This window comes from Sinocyclocheilus anshuiensis, unplaced genomic scaffold (genome assembly GCF_001515605.1).
Source record: "Sinocyclocheilus anshuiensis isolate Anshui unplaced genomic scaffold, SAMN03320099.WGS_v1.1 scaffold72, whole genome shotgun sequence".
Lineage (NCBI taxonomy): Eukaryota > Metazoa > Chordata > Actinopteri > Cypriniformes > Cyprinidae > Sinocyclocheilus > Sinocyclocheilus anshuiensis.
In genome coordinates, this window is record NW_015554073.1 from 748984 (window position 1) to 775171 (window position 26188).

The 26188-nt window shown below is 36.6% G+C and overlaps 1 protein-coding gene across 2 annotated transcripts; it reads left to right on the forward strand.

The window, feature by feature from the left end:
* Window positions 1-220: 220 nt before the first annotated feature.
* On the forward strand, window positions 221-25367 carry LOC107668831 (rho GTPase-activating protein 22-like). Of its 2 annotated transcripts, XM_016460839.1 has the most exons (10): window positions 221-370; window positions 4223-4422; window positions 6523-6610; window positions 17066-17194; window positions 20345-20552; window positions 21011-21143; window positions 21926-21999; window positions 22126-22247; window positions 22679-23570; window positions 24913-25367. In XM_016460839.1, the coding sequence occupies exons 1-10, from the start codon at window positions 328-330 to the stop codon at window positions 25133-25135; spliced, it is 2112 nt and encodes a 703-aa protein (XP_016316325.1). In that variant the 5' UTR covers window positions 221-327; the 3' UTR covers window positions 25136-25367. The 2 variants fall into 2 exon arrangements, with proteins under 2 accessions (XP_016316325.1, XP_016316326.1); XM_016460840.1 differs by lacking the exons at window positions 221-370; window positions 4223-4422; window positions 6523-6610 and adding an exon at window positions 11179-11377.
* Window positions 25368-26188: the final 821 nt, after the last annotated feature.

Consider the following 26188-nt stretch of genomic DNA (forward strand, 5'->3'; position numbering starts at 1 on the left):
CCTTTAATGGCTGGTCCAGAGTGGAATTAATTTGGGTGGTGTGGGATAAATAATGCATTATGGGTAAGGGTGGATCTGAGCGTGTGCAAGAGGTCTCTCTCCTCCAGCTGCCTCTGCATGATGAGGGTGGGAGGGGTCCAGGAAGCTCAGTGCAGTGGGCCAGTGGGGCATGAAAGGGGGGAGAGAGAGAGAGAGAGAGAGAGAGAGAAGGGAGGGAGGAAAACAGATGCTGTCCAGAGCAGGCGGAAGAGGTGCAACAGGGCGAGGCTCGGGAGGAGAGCAGAGTGCAGATCGCAACATGTGGATGGAGGACAGTGTTGCTCAGCTATGAACACCATGCTAAGTCCCAAGATTAGACAGTCCAGGAGAGGTAAGACCTTTAATTCTCACAGCATCAGCGTCCTGCGTTCCCATCCGTAGCAACACCCTCTTCTGGCTGCATTAGCTGCGCTCAGTACCGGCTCCTGCTCCACTAGTCCGCTGATCTCACAGCTCAGTGATGGGCTGTATATCGCTGAGGCTCCATGGCAGTAATCCAATAGACTGGGCGGTTGCTTGGTAACATCTTTCAGCTTGATTAGTGGTTAATGAGTGTAAGTGGTCTTTGGCTTTGTGTCACACTCCTTAACCAGGAAGTCATCATTCGGATCCTGACACATGCTGATCGTGTCTTGATATTTCATAGTGGAATTTTTTATACACTCTTAAAAATAAAGGTGTTTTTTGCAGCAATGTCATAAGAATGATTTTTGGGTTCCCCAAAGAACCGCTATTTTTTTCTTAGTGTGAACAACATTTTAATAAGAAGAATGTTTTTTTTTTCACTATAAAAAACCCTTTTGTAGAATGGAAATTTTCCATGATGTTAAAGGTTCTTCATGGAAACATCATTACCAATAAAGAACCTTTATTTTCAAGAGTGTACAGTACATGATGCAGACAAGTCAAGAATAATTGTGAACATTATAATCCAATGCCATTTTTCTGTACATGAACTCTACTTACATTCTATTCTTGGACTATGATGAATTGTAGTTTCGACACTTAGAATCAAGGGACTTGCAGGTGTAATAAATCATAACAGCTGAATGTCAAACAGTTTCACCTACATGAGTAAAAGCCTGTAGCCTGCTATAACATCAGGGCTTATAATGTAAATTAAATGTACATTCAGTATCTCATAAGTTTATTGATCAGATAACACTGTACAATAAGTTTTAATTAGTTAACGCATTAAGCGTCATGAACTATGTTAAGTTAATGTTAATTTCCACATATATTCATGGATTTTTAACAGTTGTATAAATAAAGTAATATGAATGGACAATAGTATATTTATAAATTAACATTATCCAATGAATGTTGCAATGAAGATACTTCATTGTTAGTTTATGATACCTATTGCATTAACTAATTGAACCTTATTGTACAATGTTACCATTGATCAATTCCATGCACAAAACAGGTGCAATATCATTTTTAAAGTTGAACTGATAACTGCATGGTTTTTCCTGATTATTTCTCCTGGAGAATAGGCTTGTCTGCTTCAGCAGTAAAAGGCTATTTGTGGGTTGATTTCTGCCTGCTGTGCAACATAAAGCAAACAGGAGCATTTGAAGTACACTGTCTGTCTGCTGGGCTCTGCATTTGTCATCTTGCATATGGATTGTGTCACTTTTGATGAGGGTATTGGGTTTGCTGTGTTTTAAGCGGCTGCAGCACATATTCCAGCACAGCAGGCTCAAAGACACTGCCAGGTTTCATTTGCCGACTGCTGTGATATTTCACTCTGAGTGTAGGAACATTAGGTGGACTGACAATCGCCTTTCAGTTTTGCGCTGTACTTATGCAGAATTAGTTATCAGGAAGTATGACAGGTGGATAGATAGCAGAATTCTTTTATATTTAAATCTATTTAATATGATTTATTTTGATTGTCCTTTAATGTTACATTACATGTTAACATTCATTTCGAAAGTTCAGATGTTTTTAGACATAGTACAAGTGGAAAAAATTAAGTCGTGATGGATCTATTTATTCACTTGCATTTTGCATAAATTTATTTTTATGCCTACTGTAAACTACAAGATGGTTATAATAGAGCTGGATTAGTTGAACTATAAGGAATAATCCAAACCAATAGGAGCTACATAAAATTCATTATTATTCTGTTCCTCATGCCATACTCAAGGTGTCCTCATAAAACATGTCTTGTACGAAACTCTATTACGGGGCTATTTTAAGCAGGATGATCATTTCAGACAGAGATTAATTGTTGATATTAATTCTTAATCATTTTTTAACAAGTCTTCAAATTCAGTACCATAGCCCTGAAAGAATATTTAAGGAACAGACACATAAAAAAGGCTCTTTTGTCATTCCAAAAAATGAGTCTGAATAAAATATGCATGGGTCTGGTCAGACTTCCAGTATTTTTAGACTGAACATGTCACAGGAGCATAAAATCAGACAAATGAAGGAAAATTCTGATGTTGAACATTCTGCCCGGTCGGCAACCTGTGTGTTATTGAGAGTTGGCCGTTAGGTTTATGGGTAATAAGGAGAAACACCTTTCTGTGTGTCCCTGGAGACTGTTGTTCAAAGGGCAAGATGATTTTAGGGGTTTTTCTCCCACCCTCCTTGTCCCATTTGTGCTCTCTCACTCTTTCTCTCCACGAGGCTGTGAGGTGTACATTAACACTGATGAGGCTTCCATTACTTACAGTGATTGAATCAGCAGCCTTCATTCAGACGGAGAGACTGAGGAGCAGTCAGGTCATTGCTGTTATGCAGTACCTTTTCAACTCTGTAACACAGAAAGAAATAATATACTTGAGTTGTAATTTAAGGAAGTATAATTATAACTTGATTATTTACACAATGGCAAGAAAGTTAATAGGATAGAATGTAACAGGAGGGTAAAAATGTTTAGTGAGGAACTGAGAATTCATTTACATTATGCTGTTACCTTTTATATATAATATTATATAATATACAGTAATTTTATATATTTATATATATATTTTTAAATACAATGTTTGTAAAAAAACAACAAAAAAAATTAATAATATATGTAATTTCATAAAACAGGGCAGAATGTTTAACAGTGAGACAGACAAACCACAAAAAATGTGTTGATGTTCGTCCACCAAAATTGACATCAGATCCTGGAGGATGATGTCACTGAGGAACTGGCTTGTGTTAGTTACAGTGATGTTAAAAAATCTAACAGAATGGAAACTGATATTGGAAATTTGATTATTAATTATATTAGAATATTCTAATGATATTCTAATATTTTTCCAATAAATTTGAAAAAACATTTCAGTTGAAGAAGGAACAAAATAAAAATGGATTTTTGTCTTAATATATTAAAATATAGTATATATTAGTATATAAATAAAGTGTAATTGCAACAATTATTATTATTAGCATTAAAACATTAAATTGGCATTAAAATGAAAGTAATACAATTATTTAAAATTCATGTTCACTTCATTGTCAAAATGTGTTAACATGAAAAGAAATGAATATGGTTTCCATATTTTTTTTTTTTTGTCATTTTAAATATAGAATTTTAATACATACTCTTAATATGAAAAAAAAACTGCATAGAGGGAATGTCCCAGCAACTGAAGACCATTCTGATAAAGGCTAGAAAAAAAATCAGTCATGACTTGACAACTAAGATCAGTGGAACAAGAAAAAAAAGAGATGATCCAGAGTGATCCTAAACATGGCTGTATGAAGAAAGCTTGGGAGTGCACTCTCATGTTTACTGCTATCCTGCTGCTCTCAGCACACAGGAAAGTAAAGATTGATTTTTTTCTCTTCCGGCCCACAAGTATAAAGCAGCTGCTTGTGACACTGGGCATGCCTCTCAAAATCTGATCTGCTTTGCTGTGGTTTGTGGTTGTCTCTGGTCAAAATAAGAGGAATTTAAATTCATGAATAAGCCCAAAAAATTGGCTTTTGCATTACTGAGAAGCCTGTCATAAGGCATGCATGATACATCTTGTTTTCAGCTGTGGTGGGCAAATTGCTTGCATTGCCAAATGCATCTATGCATTTTTATGTGTGTTTCTGTGTATATACTTGTCCAGACTAGTAGAGGCTAATTCGCTTGGTTTAGATGAGCAGAATGAGAATGTACTGTAAATGTGACATGAAATCTAACCTAACATGTTTGAATGTGTGTACGTGTTTGTGTTTACTTTTCCAGCCAGGTCTAAGAGCATGGTCATGGGGGAGCTCTCTCGCGGCTCCAGCAGGCCATCGTCCCCCAGCCTCCAAGACAGGGCGCTGAAAGCAGGCTGGCTTAAGAAACAGCGCAGCATCATGAAGAACTGGCAGCTGCGCTGGTTTGTGCTTAGAACTGACCAGCTCTACTTCTACAAAGATGAGGAGGAAACCAAACCACAGGTACAGTGGGCAGACGACAGAGCAACCTGAGAACAAAAATAAAGACAGGTTATTTATTATTATATCATTTATCTGGAATATAAGATTGTCTTTCAGCCACATTAATCAAAATAAAATCTGGCCCTGTTGTGTCTAAACAAGGTGACAGTTAATGTTGTAAAAATAGGTTTAAAAATAATAGACCTTGACTTTTTCACATCTGATCAATAACTCTATCTCTTAAAAAATCAATAGGTTATTTATCTTACCGATTTAAGCATTGATTGTGAGAAAACTAATGACATCACTGTTTTCAAGTTGAACCCCTCAACCCACGGTATACGCCATCTACAGGTTATTGGGCTCAACCTGAATCAATGGGAGAGACAAAACTGCATTCATTCAGGCAGTTATGAATTTCATTGCATTAGATATATGATGTTAGGGACCACTGTATGTTCATGTTATAAACATATACACTTTTAAATGACCATTACTAATTAACAACTTTTTAAAAACTAATACTTCTATTCATCAAGGATGCATTAAACTGATCAAAAGTGACAGTAAAATCATTTATAATGTCACAAAAGGTTTCGGTTTTAAATGAATGCTGTTCTTTTGAACTTCAATTCATCAAAGAATCCTGAAAAAAAAATGTATTACAAAAATGTATTACTGTTTCCAAAAAATATTAAGCAGCAAGAGCATAATCAATGTTTTGTGAGCACCAAATATTAGAATGATTTCTCATAGGGTTAATGTGACACTGAAAAGTGTATTACTGGAATATATTAATGTACCAAATGAAATAAAATAACTATATTTAAAAATATAATACAACACAAAAAAGTTATTTTAAATTGTTTAAAATATTTAATAATATTAATGTATTTTTGATCCAATAAATTCAGCTTTAGTAAGCATAAGAGATTTACTCATTTAAAAACTTAAATATTTAAATATTAAAAACATAAAATAAACAGTTGTGACTCTATGCACAAATTTGCACAAAAGATTAAACAACACAAATGTAAACAATATTGGTCAAATTGCTCTTTTATTTATAAAATAAATAACATACTTTCATTTTCAGCTCCTGTAAAATTCCCCCTCTTTCCCCTTTTGCTGTTCATGTATAATTTTTGCTTAAAAATTTGGAGTATATATGTATGTATGTATGCATGTATATATATATATATATATATATATATAAAGAAATAAATATGCTAGTGATTCATTGTCCACTGTCAGCAAAGCTTTGGGAACACAGCTATATCCTCCTCAGTGTCTCCATTACACCAGGATGACATCAGCATGCTGTTAGCCTGACAAACTAATTTGGAAACAGCATGCCCTCCTGCTTGGCTGTAGTGTAAGTCAAAACATTTAGCAGATACAGAGCTGCCGACCTGTGACCCCTAATGCAGCATGACTTTCTTCAGCATATACGGCCGACTCTGGCTCATCCATCCTTCAACTGGTATTATTCTACTCTGGAGCCTGTAAACTCCCTGTAATGCTCCTGCTCTCTTTTTCCACCCCCACCCCATCTCCATCCCAGCTAAATTCAATCTCTGCTGCAGAAATGTGCCCAGCTTGCATTTGAGTGAGTAACCCTATAAGCATTTACCCTTATCAATGCAACCCTCTGAAATTTCATTTAACTGCAGCTGAATGGCAGAGAGGAATTTTAGTCAAGCGATGAGAACTTGTATCGCTGCGTTAATGCTGGGGCAGCGAAGAATGGAGGATGAGCTAAAGAAGGCTGGTGCATAATTTATCATTTGACTGTGGTTAGGTCTAATTATGCATGACTCAGCATTGCTGATTACAGTGTAAAATTGGGCCATGCACACAACAGTGAACTATAATCTCACACTGCCTTATCTGCCCTGAAGGTGAGGCCCTGTAGGCGCTTATTAGCACCACAAATCAATGATCAAATTACAATAGCCTAATGGAACACTAATCTCCAGTTATCCCTGAAGAGAAATTGTTAATTTACAACATCTTAAAATGATGTAAAACTGTTCGGAATGAACACAAATTGTTCTATAAAGTGCCCTTCAGACCTGCTTTCACTGTTTAAAGCAATCTTTTCTTTCTTTTTCCCTCCAGGGATGTATCCCGTTGCAGGGTAGTCAAGTCAACGAGCTGACAGCCAATCCTGATGAACCTGGGCGGCATCTTTTTGAAATAGTTCCAGGTAGGAGATAATTAAATTTACCAGAATCTTCTGTGGTCTGATTTAATAAAGCGTTTAAAGGCTTGTGGCATCAAGCATAATCTAGCTGTGCATGTTATATTTTATATTCTTACTTATACTCTTCATCCTACTTGTCACTCAAGGAGGAATATAATGATAAAGCAAGAAAACAAATAAGGCACTGTGTTTGCAGGCTCTGAGCAGCGGCTTGCATATTGTTACTGATGAAATACAGCTTCCTCATTACCAGAGTTAATCACTAGAGGGCATTAGGTGTCCTCTGAGGATACATGAAGGACATTTGTGAAGACTAAAATCCATTAATGTGCAAAACGCTGACCACCTACAGTAAGGTCCAAAAGTCTGAGACCTTATTGAAAATCTGATTTGTTTTCGTTAAACCTTGTAATAAAATCATTTTAAAAAATTCAATTGAAAAATGTATGACACAAAAAAAGGAAATATATAAGTGTTGCTTTCATTAGGCAAAAGGGGAACGTACACAATATCCTGAAATTACCATTTATTTGTCATTTAGTTATGCGGATAATATAATGTATTTTAATGCATCACTACCTTTTTTTTAGTAGATTCGAAAAAAATTAAATTTTTGGTAACACGATAATAAGGGTTCCATTAATTAACATTAGTTATCTAAATTACAAAAGTTGTAAATATTATTTAATGGACCTGAGCTAACAAGAATTAACAATAAACAAATGCATTCTTATTAACTAATGTTAACAAAGATTAGTAAATATTGTAACGAATGTATTGCTCACTGGTAATTAATATTAGTTAATACATTTAGTTACGTTTACTAATAGGACCTTATTGTAAAGTGTTACCCAAATTTCACCAGTGGTCTCCACTAGTCGATCCTTCTGTTTGGAGGTCATATGTATCAAATGGTACCTTTATAATTACCCACAATGTAAAGTTATTGTTGAGTCGTTCATCTGGTTTATCTGTTTAGTTTTCATTTAATTAGTTTTGGAGTGTCGCATATCAGGAATAATATACGATTAGCCTGAATTCCTCATTCAAAGCAAACAATCCACGATTGTTGTGTCACATGGGTCATGCTAGATGCAGCAGTATGTTCCTGTGGGACAGATTCTGCTGAAGCATCTATTGTTTACATGTACTCTGGGAACCTCCACATATCGCATCATTCTGCACAGCCTGACCCAGCATCTCATAAACAAAGGACACGACCTTAGTTGACCTTGAATTCAGTATGGAGTGTCAGGCTAACATGAGCTGTTGCAGGTGGTCCTTGATTTAAAATAAAGTCTAAATGGGTGAAACTGATACACATTTGCCTGTGTGGTCCACAGCAGTGACGCATGCTTAATGAGACCTTCAGGATGCATTTAGTGACACAGCTGCTTGTGTTGAAACCATTGAAAGCAATCATTAACTGTCAATATTAGAAAATCTTATACACTCTAAGTATTTTGAAGCATGACAGCTGGACTTTTTATCTCCATGTATCTGTGGCCCTACCGGTCAGGTTTTTTATTCCCATCCTATGCAGAAATGCTATATAAAAATCTGTTTGCATTATGAAACTCGTCCACTACGGTCAAGTTTTTATAGCTTTGGTGATGTTATAGTGAAATGCTGTTGTCTTTTTACTGGGATATTTTATTTAGGTGCTTAGCAATGCTCAAGACTCTCTCCCGTCTTTGTCATAAAATGACTGATGAGAGAATTCTTTCATTTACAACAAGTAAATATCACAAGCTGTTGCTACAGCAGTCAAACCTGAGCATAAAAGTTCAACCTACACAAACACGTGGCTTCACTTGGCATTCAGGACTGAGGTGTCTGTATTCTTTCCTGAGACTTTAATACTTTAATTTCATGCTGAAGCAGAATCTAAGCATGAACAAGTACATTATGGAATGAAAGGTAAAAAGAGAAAATGAATAAATCATTAACCATTACCACCATTCAAAAGTTTTAAGTACAGTGAAAGTAAAAATGTGTAATGTTACATATTATTACTAATTTAAATAAATGCTGTTCATTTGAACTTTCTGTTCATCAAATAATACTGTTTTTTACAAACATATCAAACAATGCAACAGTTTTTAACATTAATAATAAGAAGAAATGTTTCTTGAGCACCAAATCAGAATGTTTTCTGAAGGATCATGTGACTGAAAATTCAGCTTTGCATCACAGGAATAAAATACATTTTAAAATATAATAAAATAGACAATAGTTAATTTGAATAAATAAGTCATAATATTTTTTAAATATTTGTCACGAATTCGGTCCATGGACTTCCGTTTATTCACCACCAGAGGTCACCCTTTCCATTACATTGACTCTCGCACAACACAAACTGTTGCATAGCACCCCGGACTACATATCCCATCATTCTTTGCACGATTTGCACACTGCACTGATTGCACTCATTGCACACAGCTGTTTCTAATCACCTCACTCACTATATAACACCCACTCCTACCACCTTTCTCGGCTGAGTATTGTTTAGCCCGTACCCCATTCCGAGTCTCTGTGTTTTCCTTGTTTTGCCTTGCCTTGCCTGTTTTCGCGGTTTTTGATCTTTGCCTGTTTTCCTGGATTTTTCCCTCTCGTCTCACCCCTGTGATTCTGTCTGCCGATCGGTGACCTACGCTAGCCCTGGGACTATTCTTGTGTTTTGCCTGCCATATTCCTGTTTGCCATCGATCGACCCTGCCAGTGTATGACCACTTCTCTTGTGAAATAAAGCTTGCACATGGATCCGCACGCCTCTCGTCTCGTCAGCCCCGTTACAATATTATGGTAACACTTTAGATTTGGGACCAATTCTCACTATTAACTAGTTGCTTATTAGCATGTACTGTATATTACTAGCATGCTGGCTGTTTATTAGTACGTATAAAGCACATAATAATGCCTTATTCTGCGTGACCATATTTTAGATCCCTTAATCCTTCCCCATACCTAAATTTAACAACTACCTTACTAACTATTAATAAGCAGTAAATTAGGAGTTTATTGAGGCAAAAGTCATAGCTAATAGTTAGTTAATAGTGAGAATTGGCCCCCAAACTAAAGTGTGACCTATATTACTGATTTTACTGTATTTTTTCAAACGTATTGACAGAGGATTACGTAAATTCATATTTACACTGTCATGCTTGAAAATGACACTTTTTCTTTTACTTTTTATGTAAAAATGAAAACTGATTAGTCATTGATAGTTTGGCATGAAGAGTGGACACAAAAACCTCTGATGTGTCTTGGTGGTCTTGCAGCCCAGATTATTGAAATTAAGATTAAGTCAATAAAGGCTAAATCCTTTGTCTCTGAGAGTCTTAGGAGTTAGAGAAAGAATAGCTCTTAAAAATAGGCCAAACAAAAGGCAAGTCTTAGCAACTTCTGCTGAAAATGAAGCATGCAGTAGTTGTTGAGATTCTGCGCTGGCCTTCATTTATGTATTTTTCTTTCATTCTGTACTACATACATTATTATTGTCACCCCTATAATCCTTTTGCAAGGTGGACAACGTGAGCTTCTGCATATAATGGTGTTTTGTTAAGTACACCAAACTAAACCCGCTTTCCATAAGTCCTGGTCTTTTTATATCAGTCACTCAAACAATGGCTCTATTTACGCTTGCTCTCGACACAAAAGCACGACTGCAGACTGGAGTAGGGAGGTCTGATCCGAGCATGTCCTTACAGCTGACAGAAGCACCACGCTCTGTCTGTGAAGATTGCAGTTTGGTACATTTAAAGCTCTGATCTAAAGCCTTCTGGCAATGTGCAATAAAAGCATCTGTGAAAAACACAAAGCCCCTTGTGGTCTTCGAAATGTCTTCAAAGAGGGGAAGTTTTAATTAATAATCTGTTAGATTTAATACACTCTTAAAAATAAAGGTGCTTCACGATGCCATAGAAGAACCTTTTTGTCTAAAAGGTTCCATAAAGAACCTTTAACACCTGAAGAACCTTTCTGTTTCACAAAAGGTTCTTTGTGGCGAAAGAAGGTTCTTCAGATTACAAAAAAGGAAGAAAGAGATGGTTCTTTAAAGAACCTTTGACTGAATGGTTCTTTGTGGAACCAAAAATGGTTCTTCTATGGCATCGCTTGAAGAACCTTTTGAAGCACCTTTATTTTTAAGAGTGTAGGGGGAAAGATCCAGGCAACATGCAGAGATTTGTGCATCAGGCTTGCAGAAATGTTCAACCGGCCCCCCCGTGAGAAGACACATCAACCCCCCAACCACACACACACACACAGATTGATTAGCTGGGTCTGTTTGTGTTTGGGGGGGTGTTTGCAGTGTTTGGCAAAGATGAGCACTGTGGTGGCTCCGCTCATGAGGGTGAGCGAGGGCGAGTCTGACAGACCAGGGGGGCGGGGAAGAAAAAGGTTGAAGAAAAGAGAACACAACAACTCTTTTTTTAATGAATGAATGAAGCAGACGGAGGACTTGTTTTTCGGGTTTCTGGCGGTGATGGTACTGTGGGGTTCTTTGCGCTCTCTCTTTCACTCTTTTTTCTCTTCTATTCTGTCTATCTTTTTCCGTCCCATGCACACTTTTTTTCCTCTCCTTTCTCTGTTTTCTCTCCCTCAATCGCACGCCCCTGGCACACAGCTATGTTGCATATTCACCTTCTAGGAGGGCCAGAGATGTAACTAACATGGCACAGCTGTAGCGCTGCCCTCTTTGGCGCCCGCGTGCCAACATGGGGCTCAGTTGCCGCAAGCTGCAGGAGCACCGATCTGTTCATGCTAAGGGTAAGGATACACTTTCCTCATAAAGACGGCAACTTGTATGGATCGATAGGTGAGATTTACCGTGGTGAAAGTACAGTACGGTGTTTATAGCAGGATAGGAATTTATGGTTTTGTTTTTTAACCTGTAAATCATCTATGTTGGATCCAGCTGTGGGTTGTAAGGACTGTAACATCTGGAGTGTCAAATGCATGAAAAAGATCCAGGAAGCTGTGGCTTTGTGAGCCGTGTATTTTTGGAACAGGCTGTGAGGAGTGGAGCTGCTGCTGCTGGTGAGGTAGTCTTGCATGAATGTGAGGGCCTGTAATTTTGCCTGAACTATGCTGAAAGGTGTTCGTCTGTGCTCTGATCTGAAACTGACACTTTAACCCTTTCCTTGCTCATTTTGATTCACATTTCGTATGAAGTTCCAGTGATGGAACAATACAGATGTTTCTTTGTGATATTCTGTTATACTGATGTGCATTTACAGATGTCATGATCTCATGCAGCAGTTCCCAACCAGGACAACCACTATTCCTTATGGTGTACTTGAGTAGTTTCCAGGAGGTGCAGACTTGCTTTGTTAAACAAAACATGACTAACAAAGAACATTACAAACTTTACAAAGACTCTACAAAGAAACTCTGGGGTTATCAAAAGGGTTTGTAATTAACACATAACACATTTCATTTCTTTGTTAAAAAATAATTAAAAATAATATGAAATAAAACAAGCCTTTAATCTGTGCGGAAGATATTTGAATACACCGACTTGGGGTCAGTAAGAATTTTTCATGCGTTTGAAAGAAGTCTCTTATGCTCGCCAAGGCTGCATATATTTTATATATTTATTAATATTGTAAAATGTTACTACAATTAAAAAGAACTCAATTTGAATATATATTAAAATAATTTATTCCTGTGATATCAAAGCTGAATTTTTCATGCTGTTGTGCTGCTTTTTTAGGGTTCTTTGACAAATAGTTCAAAAGAACGGAATGTATTTGAAATAGAACTCAAATGCCGTAGAATCACATAATTAATGTTTTTACTGCCACTTTTGATCAATTTAATGCATTCTGTTGAATAAAAGTATTAATTTCTTTAAAAAAAATCTTACTGACCCCAAACTTTTTTAATGGTATGAGTACAGTATATGTACTTGCTCAGTACTTGTTTCACTCACATTTTTTCCCCAAAATATATATCACTATTTTACGTTGTTTTTTGTCCCATTTGATGTCTTAGCCAATCAAACCATCATCAAACTACGTGTAGTTATAAATAACAGATTCTATATTTCTCACATTGATTCAGTTTGAAAGGAAACTCTTGTTTTTTCACCTACAGTATCAATTGATTTGTTTAAAAATGTAATGACCATTTTTAATAATGATGATAATGCTAAATGATATCCAGTACAAATTAGATACAAAGAACACTATTTTATGTTAATGAAGGGGTACTTCTGCTTCACTTTTTTGTACACAAGACAAAAATGGTCACAAAAGTTCAGAATAATCCTTGCATTTATCTACAAAAACCTTTCAGTTGTGAAAACCTGGCTCAAGCGATCTATCACATTCTGAGACCATTAAACTGAAAACTAAAACCACACCATAAAACATATAATTGAGAAGACAAAGGGTCTGAATTCCTGCCCTAAATATGTCTTGCTAAAGTCAGTTTTACAAAGCTAGCAATATATATACATCTTTATGTGTTTCCTTTTGTATTATGGCAAATCGTTAGGTTGATACATTAAAGCACATTTTTTATTTGACGTAATTCTCTTCTGTGATACAGTGCCGATTCTCTGGGCTGTGCCACACAGGAAGAGCTAATGGCTGTCAGAATATAAGGAAGCCATTGGGGGTCAGCTGATTTTATGACACTGGGAGTCGTGGGGGCCCATCAGGAGAACAGAGACTAACCATGGAGCAGCTCTCATCTGCAATAGTCAGAACCAGAGACAGCAGCCCCACAAAGAGAGCTAAACCAACAGGACTGATAAGAGTTTCCAAATGGTAGATGTTTAGAGGATGTTGGTTTTGTGGAAAAGATTTAGTTTTAGCATAATCACCAAGAATTTAAACACAATTGACACGCATTGTGTTAGCAATTGGCGGTTAGCTAGATTATTCCAACAAAGTGGACTTATAGAAGATGAGGATGTGTCTGTGACCACTCTAAACTAGATAGCATATCAATTCTGAATGTTCTAGATTCAGACTTTGTGTTTCTGAAAAGAATGTCAGGCAACAACTAGAAAAAAGAAAGGTTGTTAGACTGAAAATGCTGGCTTGACAAATTCTTGTCTGGAAGTGAGTTTCAAGGTCTTGTGTAGTTTAAATATATGAGACATTAAATGAGATACAGCATTAAAGGAATGTAAGCTGTTTAGGTGCTTTCGAATGGTTTCTAGGCAGTTACTAGGGCATTTCTGTGTGCTTGCTGGGGTGTTCTTGTTGGTTATGCTCGACTAAGTGGTTCCTATGTTTTTTTTATTATATACTACAGAGAGAGAGAGAGACAGTTAGCCAGACATATGTTATTATATACATATATAATATACAGTAAAAGAAACTATATTCAAAGTTAACTACCTGTTAAGCAAAAAAAAAGGATGTTTGTTAATATAAAGTTTTGCTGAACTTTATCCTGCTGTCAGTTTTCTCATTAAGTTAAGACGCAGACTTTCACCTCTGAAAGCAAGAGCATCTGGAAAGTGCTGGATTTAAAATAAAGATCCTCATCTGAAAGCCTCAGGCCTGTCGTGCTGGATATCCTCCCAGCCTACTGCTGGCCAAACCGCACACTGTGCCTTGGGCTTCACGCTGCCTCCCATTTTGCTCTGATACACGAGAGAGGAAGATATGCGACAGCCACCTAAAAGCTGCTGACTGAGCTCTTATAGTGTGATTTAATTCAAGGAGTGAAATCTTTGTTACTGTACAAAGATTTAACAAAACAATGCACTGTAGTGCTCAAAGAAAGCTAAAACTAAATTATTATTGATAACGTATAAGTGGAAATTCTTAAAAAAAAATAAATTAAAAAAAAAGTGTGATAGGACGGACGCGCCTAAGTCTTTAACTAATGGGACATTAGTGAAGAAAATTTGTCTCGCTCCAGTGCAAAAACTCTTGAAGAGATGAAATTTCCAAGTACATGTTTTATCTTGAACAATGCATCATGTATTAAAGGGTGGGCTGCAAGGCATGACATTGTTTGGTTCTTACCACCAGCGGAATGCTAAACATGCACATCACTGTTCAGTCCTTCATTTTATAAATAGTCCATATCCATGACCTTCCCGTGGAAATATGCTGAATGTCATAGTAAAATCATTGTTTGGGACATGCACGCTAGGAGAATGTTGATGTGAGCAGTTTAGCCTAGCTTTGGGTAACAGACAAGGGGCGGCAAGGACATTTAAAATCCTGGGAATTCAGATATTAGAGTATTTTGTGAATGTGGAGTGATTATTCCTGACCTTGAATTTGGCCTTGCAGGAGTACAGAATTAAAATTTGTCCACTGGTGCCTTAGGCTCCAAGAGAAACCAAAATCTGAGGGCTGATGTACCTGCAACACCAGAACAAATGTTCAACCACTAGTGCACACATATGAGCATGATTTACTCAAATTCATTCATTCAAACATCAATTTCATAATGATTTCAGTTATATTTAAGAAAATATCAAATAAAACTAAACTTTTAGATTTAAGATAATACAAATAAAAATAATTTCAATTCATTATTAAAAATCAATTAAAGTTTTATAATTGAAATGGCATTCTGATGTTATATCTCGGATTAACATTTTTTGTCAACTTGTTTTTTGTTTGTCAATCAGCATAAGTTTTGTATTTCTTTTTGGAATTGATTGGTCGTAGGCCTCATTAATCTGAACATATGCAACTCAACTTTGAGAGAGAAACAAAAAACATTAATTGTGGATAAATGTGGCTATATTGACTCATTGCAAAAAACAGACTCATTGTCTGTTGCAAAAAGAAATACAAAACCTGTGCTATTTGAAAGATAAGTTGATAAAAATTGAATCCAATATTTGGTAATAATATAGCAGAACAAGAAATTTAAAAGCAATTTTTTACACCACAAATGTAACAAGGTGGCAAGTTCTTATGCCCTGTGTGAGCAAAGTCTGTAAGTTTTAGTCCAATGCGATAAAACGATAACTAGCATCTTCGGGAAGAAGAAAATCCTCTCCGGGTCAAAATGAACCGAACACAACATGAGAGTTACACCCGTCTATGTCTGTAATAGTTCAGTTAGCAAATGTGGAAAAAAAATCTACTTTCAAAGTCAAAAGACCCATTTCTAAATAGAAATAAAGGTCAGTCCAAATAGAATCAACAGCTTGTGTCTTCTGAAGAGGTCACACTTACTTCTCTACAAAGTCAAGTCTTTGATTATTGTCATTACATGTGAGAGAAAGGCAGTGGAACTGCATCTGCCAAGGGCACAAGCACAGAGGCAATGCATCACCCACTCCAGAGGGTGCAGACAGAGACAGTCAGGCGTTCCTCAGGGAGTCCTATGTGTGCCGTCTGACACAGCCACTAGCTACCTGACAATACTCAGTTTATTCTGCAGCCAGGCTCAGACAGACAAAAACTAGGTTGAACAGAATTTATGCTGAGGATATTTTCGGGAGATGAAGAGGGAGGGCTGTTTGTGGAAGGAAATGAAAAGAAGTCACAGTTCCATAATGCTAGGAATTTAACACGGCATGCTGTGCTTTTGAAAACCATCCAAAAGCAAATCAACTGAATATGAACTCTTCAACTCTAGTTCATTTGAATAACAGAATGATTAAAAATCAGCTCAAAATTAAGTTCAAAAGATGGCTTCTCCAATTGTCATGGCACATTTCAGTTCATCTGTCCTTCCTTTAAGAACGAAATAGCACTTTTCTCCTGTGCTGCTATGATTAATGTCTGGTATGTAGGATGATGTCATAAAGAGAAATCACTGTTTTGTCTATGTGCTGTTTCCCCATGACTTTGGTGCCACCTAGTGGTACATTCACTATAAAATATTGTAAAGACAACCGTACTCTGTGCAGATAATATTAGAATATATTGAGATAAAACAGTATTATTATACAAATAAATATACTATAATACAGATATTCTCTTTATATATCTTTTTCCATGCAAAAGTTTAGGGTTAGTAAGATTTTTAGTTTTTTTGAAAGAAGTGTCTTATGGCAGGATTTGTTTAATCAAAAATACAGTATAAATAAAAATATTTTAAAATGTAATTTATTCGTGGTGGCAAAGCTGAATTTTCAGAAGCCATTACTCTGGTCTTCAGAGTCACATGATCCTTCAGAAATCATTCTAATATGCTGATTTGCTGTTCAATGTTGAAAACAGTTGTGCTGCTTAATGTTTTTGTGAAAACCATTATACATAGCTGTTCAGTCACAAAGACCAGCAGTCATGAATTATATTATGCCACTGCACTAGCATTATGTGCTTATAATCAATTATGAAATGTGTTTTCATAAATAGCAGCAATTCTAATCAAAATAGCAGAAGCATTTACAACGATGTAAGTGAATAGAATTATTCATGTTTTGGTATTTATCGGTCCTTTTAAGTGTCAGGGGACTGGGTGCTATTAATACCAATCAAATTATTTATTTGTAATGTTTTCCCCTCTCTGTCTCCATAGGTTGTACAGGAGAGAAAGACAGATCGGCTCTCAGCCATGAGGCTTTCCTGCTCATGGCAAACTCCCAGAATGACATGGAGGATTGGGTCAAAGCCATTAGACGTGTCATCTGGGCTCCCTTTGGAGGAGGTAGCTTATCTCACACAAATAAAACCTAAGCATTCTATCTTATGAGGCAGCATAGTCAAGAAAACTAAACTAGTAAGCAAAGCATACGTCTGATTTTCTATTCTTGCATTGTTTGGGTAGAGTGTGATCTATATCTGGCACACAGCTTATATCATGCTGCATGGTTGATATACAGGCACACTAAAATAACAACAGCACTGGCAGAGTCTGAATGACTGGCTGAATCTTTAGTATATAATAACAGATTATGTTGGGGTGCCTGAATAAAGGCAAACATTTTAATATAATTTTAATGATATTAAATATCCGCAACAGGAAGCCATTGTAATGTGTCCCAGAAAGAATGCCGTTCTCAGCATAGCTTATATAGACACAACAGCGACAAGACTTTTCAATATTGCCCTTACACATCAAATCTCACCTCTCAAGCCTCCAGGTGAAGTGGGAAGCCAAACTCGATGCACTTGTAAATATATCTCAATCTTGTAATTGGTTTACAAGATGCTATAAGCCTACAACAGATGTATTTACGTTAAGTTTCACTAAATTATTTCTGATAGGCTACTTTGATATTCAGACCGACGTCTGCACAAATATGACAATAAAAATAAGTTAATATTAAGTAATTTACATTTTAGACACAAAACACTTACACTTAGGCTAATTTGTCGATTTTTGCTTGTCAAAGAACATGTTTCCAAAAACCATACAGTAAAATGGCCGTTGCGATTCTCAGCACAGCGGTGTTTCCTTTCTAAATGAATCAGTGTTTTTAACGAATCGGTTGAGTGAATGATTATATGATTCACTCATGTATAAACCAGTGTTGTTGTTAACTAATACTAAATTAAAACTTTTTTTGTTTATTGAAATAAATATGAAATAAAATAAATTGGATCAAAAACGTAACTTTAAAAACGTTAAAAGAGCATATGATATGTTAGCGCGGTAAAGTAATTTTTTAAAGAAACTAGTTGTGTAGCCTGTACATACAGTAAGGGAGATATTGTCTATGGCGACATATTGGTTAAATATTTTCTGTCAGTTTGCCCACAAGGCCTTTACTATGGCGTTGTAACCATAATTTGTATTAATTATTGGACTTCGTTTTGTACTGAGAGGTAAATTTGCAGACGGTCCCTAAAGCAGCCTAGGCGAATATCCAGCGAATATCAAATCTAAAACTAACTTTACCGCGCTTGAAAAGTTGCCTTTGCAACTAACAGCAACAAATTTTAAGTACTGAAATTACTAAAACTTAAACTGAAATAAAATCGTTTAAAATTAAAATTGAAATATTTAGCACATAGAACAAAAGCACATATAGGCCTAATAAAATAGCTAAAGCCTCAGCTAAAATTAAAATGAAAACTCAATATAAATGATATAACAGTTCATTCAAAATAATAATAAATGCTATAACAGTTACTAAAATATCATTGGTCTGCGTTATACAAGCAGTGGTCCTGCTGGACTGAGCACATGTGGAACGTCGCGATCACTAGTTGTCTATTTAAATAATCCTGAAAATATCATAGTGTAAATCATTTTAATCAAGACATCGCTGGGAAAAAATCTGGGCATTGATGGGTTAAGCAATATGATACCTTTCTGTGTAATCGCTTGCGCTCATCCCACATTCTCTCCACACTCTCTGTGAGGCTGGATTACCATTACAATGAAAGAGGGCAAAAACAGGTGTGCACACGCTCACTCACATTCTCATGCATCACTGTTCACTTGTGCCTGAAGTGGACTGCTGCCCGTGCCAGCAGGGATCTGTCATGTGCCTCATGCCTGCAGTTACAGCTCTGTCTTGTCTGTTCGCTCGTCGTGGCTTGTGTGTATGGCAAGCCGTTTTGACTTTTATTCATTTTCAGGATATGAATTCTTGATATCAACAATTCAATTTTTACTAGTTAAAATGTTAATTCTTGATATCAGGAATGAGATTTCTACTAGTAACAGTTGTTATTTTTGATATCAGCGTTGTAGTTGGTTCGGAGAATAGACAACGAATTAATAAGTATTGTGTAATCTTGCCCATGTGGTTCATTGCTTATTGTTATTATTATTATTATTATTATTAGGCTATTTTATATGATTATTATTATAATAATTATTATTATGCTATTTTATTAGGCTATATTGTTGTTGTTGAACTCGGGTCCGTCGTGTCAAAAAACAACTACTTTGTGCTCTACCATCTGCGCCACTGAAGCTGACAGTTAGACGTAGTCTTTTTGTGGTGTTGTGTAACAGTACCACACGTTGGTAGGCGGAGTTAGTGTAAGTAGCCTCTGCCAAAATGAAAACAAAATAATGATTAAAAATAGCCTACAGGAGCGTTTTATTTTCATGAGAGGGCAATCGAATGTGCCCATTCTCTTTTGGGCTCTGTACCTTGTCGTCTATCCACCATAAACATTCATAAAGGGTTGCACTCGTCATTAAATTATGCACATATCCAAAAAGGAATTCATTATTATGCACATATCCAAAAAAGGAATTCATGATATCTTAAATAACAATTTTTACTAGTGAAAATGTAATTTTAACATGTAATATGGCAAGCCGTTTTAGCTTAAAATATCCCCAGCGTTACTCGTCGTAACTGCATTTTTACTAGTAACAATTCAATTAGAGAGCTCTACAATTAAATTCTTACTAGTAACAATGCCACTTAGAGAGCTCTCTAAATCAATTCTTACTAGTAACAATTATAATTAGAGAGCTCTCTAATTCAGTTATTACTAGTAAGAATTCCAATTACAGAGCTCTCTAATTCAATTCTTACTAGTAACAATTCCAATTAAAGAGCTCTACAAATCAATTTTTACTAGTCATATGTCTCCATTGACTTCCATTCATTTATAATTACAGAGCTCTACCTCCGATGAATAAAAGTCAAAACGGCTTGCCATATGTGTGTGCTTGCTGGAGATTGTAATATACTAGGCAGAACCGATGTCTTGCAAGGTATGATAGGACACTGTACAGTCTTTGAAACAGTACATTTTGGAGTTTTAATTGAATTTTGTGAAGCATATTTTGATTTCTAACAGTTTGATAATGTTGTCGCAAGTTTAAAAAATGTGTTTTTTACAATATCACTTTTTACATGTTTCTCTGGTGCTTGTATTATTGTAGGTATCTTTGGCCAGCGCCTGGAGGACACAGTACAGTATGAGAGAAAGTTTGGACCCCGACTGGCCCCTCTGCTGGTGGAGCAGTGTGTGGATTTCATACGGGAGCAGGGTCTGAAAGAGGAAGGTCTCTTTAGGATGCCAGGACAGGCCAACCTGGTCAAAGAACTGCAGGATGCTTTTGACTGTGGGGATAAGCCTCTGTTTGACAGGTGAGACGAGTTCAAAACTTCCTTTTACATTTACATTTAATCACTCAGCAGACCATTTCATTCAAAGTGACTAACAAATGAAGAATAGCACAAGCAATTTATCATAAAACCCAACATTTCCACTAAATGATGCCAAGTTTCATTTAACTAGAGTAGCACTCAAGCTGTAGCAGAAGTCAAACGCAGACAAACAGATTTTTCTTTGGAGGGACCAATAAACTGATTAGTAGAAACAATTTAGACTGATGTGGATATCAGTGTTATAAAGAGCATTAAGATGCTTTAAACATGCTTTGCTCTACCAGTTTAGACCAGCATGAGTTTCTACTCTGTATCTAGGCTGGCTTATGCTGGTTAGGTGCTTGACATTGTGCTGGACCAGTTTACCATACTTGTCTAGACACGAAAACTAAACTGATGTATTTGTGTATCCCCGACCTGTGTGTGACCTCTTGCAGTAACACTGACATTCACACAGTGGCGTCCCTCCTGAAGCTTTACCTCAGGGAGTTGCCAGAGCCTGTGATCCCCTTTAATAAATATGAGGACTTCCTAACCTGTGCACAGCTTCTGCTAAAAGATGAAGAAGTGGTGAGTCTGCTATACATCAGTCTTCAATGAGATGAAGTTGAATGAAATAATGATTGTCCTTGCAAAAAAGAAGTGAACTTTACTTTAGCATATGTTTAAGGAGTATTAGAGTATTTATTATTGAAATAATATACTTTAAAAGAATATACTTAAATGTGTACTCTTTTCAGACGCTTGATTGCATGCTATTTATAATATAGAATATATTACCGTATTGTATTTCAAATTCATATTAAATGCAATTAATTGAAGTTTAAAGTGTTTTTGACACACTTACTGTAAGTGGAACTTATCTACATCTTTATATGTAATTTCAGAATTTCTTATTTTTTCATTTCTTCTGACAAGCAAACTAAAATATACTTTACTTTAAAATATATTAACATTTAATGTAATATCAAAAAACAGTGCAGTTATATTATAATCATATAATCAAAAATTATAATCAAGTACTTTACATGTGAAATTAGTGTTTTACTCTAAAATAAAGCATGACAGAAGATTATACTAAACTGTTAATTTTACATTTTTACAATGTGTCTAGAAACATGAACGTGTACTTTATGTACAATTTATTGGATTTTTATTTCATTCATAAAATTATCTGCAAGCACAATTTTTTTTTTTTATATATATATATACTTTTAAGAGTTATAGTATACTACAAGGGCACATTCAGTACAATTAAAGGTGGTTTTGAAAAGCTCACTGCATTTTTTCCCCCACCAAAAACCTTGTATCCTGGATTTGTAATGTATCTTGTTCCCATGTGTCTTCTAAAGGGACTCAGTGAGCTTGTGAAGCAGGTGAACACTCTTCCTCAGGCTAATTATAATTTGTTAAAGTACATTTGCAAGTAAGTGAATATATAACATCTCTCCAGTTTTCTTGTACATGACGATGTTGTTGAAACGATTCCTTTACTTATTTGAATGAATGGTAAATTAATGTCTGTTGTATTCACTGTATGAATTCAATGTAGATTCTTAGATGAGGTGCAGTCACACTCGCATGAGAACAAGATGAGCGTTCAGAACCTCGCAACAGTTTTTGGACCAAATATACTTCGGCCTAAAGTAGAGGACCCTGTTTCAATGATGGAAGGTAAGTACGTCTGAAATTAAGAATATTTGGCCGAGATACAACAATTTGAAAATCTGGAATCTGAGGGTGCAAAAGAAAATCTAAATATTCAGAAAATCGCCTTTAAAGTTGTCCAAATGAAGTTCTTAGCAATGCATATTACTAATCGAATATATATTTATGGTAGGAAATTTACAAAATATCTTCATGGAACATGATCTTTACATAATATCCTAATGATTTTTGGCATAAAAGAAAAATCGATAATTTTGACCCATACAATGTATTTTTGGCTATTGCTACAAATATACCCGTGCTACTTATGACTGGTTTTGTGGTCCCGGGTCACATATTTATCAGTTCAATATAATTTAAGTTGAAATGAAAAGTACAGCCAGTTTGATTATTCTTCAGTTTTTTACAGTGTAGTTATTTAAAAAATTTTTTGTTAGGAACCTCCCAGGTTCAGCACCTGATGACGGTGTTGATCAGTGAACATGAGCGTCTGTATGTGGGGACTGAGGAAGATGTGTCTTCCGAGCAGACAGGAAGTTGTCTTCCAGGTCAGCGAGGCATGGCGGAGTGGATCTCCGATGAGGAGATGCTGAACTGCTCATCACTGAGCCAGACGTCCAAAGTGGCAGATAGTGTGTGTGGTAGTGTCACGTCTTTAGATATCAATACAGGTGCCCCTACCATTGCCAAAATGACACCTCAGGGAAAAGCTAGGGTGACAGTCAGCCCCAGCAAACAAGCGAAATCCCTCCCCTCCTGGAAATACTCCTTCAAGAGCGGAGGGGTACGCGCTCAGCCTGCAAAAATTGGGGGCTCATCTGTGGACGTGTCCACCTTGCCCAGTACGGGCAACTGGTTGATGAACGGGCTTTCCTCTCTGCGCAGCCACCGGCGTACGTCATCCGGAGAGCGCATGGGTAAGGATTCAGCCCTGTCACACCGTCTGTCCACTTACGACAACGTGACCTCATCCAGTCTCAGCGTACCCAGCGTCGCAAGCACGCCCTGGTCCACATCCTCCTGTGAGATCTTAGTGGCCGACTCTGTGGGTAGTGACCCCTCTGGACTGAACTCTGTGAAGGTGGACTGGTCAGCTGGAGGATCTGTCCAAGGGCAAAGTGAAGACAGGAATTCGGAGGTCACTGAGAGCAGCGAAGCACTGGAAATGTATGTGAGCAGTGCAGGCTGCAGTGAGAATGGAAATGGAGAAGATGTGGTGTACGTCACAGGAGATACTGATATTAGCATGACAGCAATTAACGGCCTGGTAACAGAGCTGAAAGACGAGTTAAAGAAACAGAAGGCCAACTACGAAACTCGAATACGAAGGTATGTGTGAAATCCACAGCACATTGATAATAAGTATTTTGTCTTTAGACTTCATAAGGTAAAGTTTACTTAAAACACTTAAATTATACACTTTCTCATCATTACAGTTGTGTTAACATCTTTTTAAAAGCTGACGTGTATAGTTTTTTCAGTGTTAGGTATGAAACAAAAGTTGCAATCATTATTTATTACAGAACTTGAATTGATTGTATTGTTGTCACTAATTGCTGCAACCTCATGTGAGTGACAGGTTGCAAAAAATAAATAAATAGAACATCACTTATTACTGTTTCTGGGTCCAAACACTCTATCAGATGCCAAAAGTGAAATCTCAGTTGGCAAGACAGTGATTCATCTTTTATTAATCATTATTAATCGTGAGCCCAGAGACTGTTGTGTACGCCATGAGTTTTTCAAAGCTGAGCTTAAATGTGTGATATGAATAAATAGTGCTTATAAATATCTGAAGCAGCTAGAGGCTTGGACCCGGAAACAGTATTTCTTACATTGTGACTTGACTTAAGCAGATTATGGTGACTATAACATATTTTCTCCTATCCTAGTTTTAATATGCAGACATGAGGAAGCCATTTTGTTGGTTGACTTCCTATGAAAAGAGTAAAAACGTTGCGGGTGCGTTCACACGTAGTTCGGTTCTCTTGGTTTGTTTGATACGGACCGAAAAAGAAAACAATAAATTTGGTCCTGGTCCGCTTATCGTTCACACTGGCATTTTTGACAGCAAACCTAAAGATACCGAACCTAAAGGCATAGTCATACGTTCACAACCTGATTGGTCGGGTTGAATGACGCATATTTTGTGACGGAGCTTACCGAACACCCCAAAACAATAGGTGTGTTTGACTTAAAGCGGCACTGCGCAGACCGATCAGTGAATGACAACAATGTACCCATTCACCTATCGATCTGCTCAGCGCTGCTTGAATCTTGGTATTATCAAAACATTGTTCTGTTTGAGAAACCTGACCAGACCAACACAGCAACAATGTCTCAACCAATGATGTGAGTTTGGGGCGTGGCTTTCTGTCTCTGCCAATAGGAGAGAGTGTTTGAGAAACCTGCTTGACAACAATTATTATTTTTGCATTTTCATTTGGTACTGCTAGCAACGTGGAAATAAAACACTTAACCTTTCAGTTCATAAGATTAACTTTTACAATAAATAGCAATTAAAATAGTTTTTTAAAAGTGTATTTTTATAGTGTATATTGAAGAACAAACCAAAATATTTGTATCATGTTTTCTTTGCATTTCCAACAATATCACATGGAGTATTTGGCATGAACTTTAAAATGTAATTAACATAATATATTTTTCTAAGGCTAGAGGAATCAAGTGTGGCTATGCGTAACCAAATGGAGAGACTAGAGGAGGAGCTGGACCAGGAGAAGAAAAAGTATCGCATGTTGGAAATTAAACTCCGTAACTCTGAGCGGGCCCGTGAGGACGCAGAGACCCGCAACCGCTTGCTTCAGAACGAGATGGAGGAGTTCTTCTCCACTTTGGGAGATCTTACATTGGGAACAAGGACAAGCAAAATTTGACTGGACCTCTTAACAGGCCTCCTGATTTAACACTGAGAGACTATGTGTTTGTTGTTGATAGAATTTCGAAATCTCTCTGCTCGTGCATCATGAGTATTCAGAGGTAATTTTGTGCTGTTTTGTTATGGCGACTTGGTCATGTGCAGCAGTTACACTTTTCTCTCTGATCGTCAGTCTTACATTTTAAAGGGATAGTTCACACAAAAATACAAATTCAGTGGATATTTACTCACCCTCGTATCGTTCCAAACCAATACTGCTGTTTTTCTGCAGACAACAAAAGGAGAATTGAAAAGAAAGAAATCTTCACAAGTAGTGCACATTTTGTGTGTGGAACATACAACGTTCTTAATGACAAACTTGCCACTTGCTCTTTGTAAATAATAACAATATTTTCATTTTCAGGTGAACTATTCCTTTAAGGTGCCATTCAGTTATTAGCATTCATCACTTGCATAACCTAACCTGCACAGATAATACCAAAGCATGACATTTCTGACCAGACTGTTTCCAGTATTGGCCTCTCACATAAGGCAGGTCATTTTAATGGCATTTCCTGTTAATGCATGGTATGAAATATGTCCTGCTGAACTGTCTCTTGAGGTTTTGGGGAAATTATCACACAATCCTTTTTCATCCAAAGTCATCACACTGTGCCTCGCACTTCCAGACGAGATGAGATCAACTCTTACACCATCAGACCTCACAGACACAAACTCCTTTCAGCAAATCCCTTTATTGTAAGTAAAATGCACTAGAAGAAAATACTTTATTTCAGATTAGATGAGGTAACACCATCCAAACTGTACAACTGTTAAAATCTCAACTCTCGAACGATCACTTCAGCTGCAAGATTGCCAAGGCTAGTATTTATTTAAGCTTATTAATGTACCTAGAACTATTTCTCAGGTGGTGTTTTTCAAAACACTCAATGAATGAGTGTCTTTATAAAAAATAGATGATGGAACTAAGGCTGACATATACTTGAATGTGTTAAAGTAGCTTTTTTTTTTTAAGTATGCATATACTGTATGGTCGTTTTGTTCTGTTGAT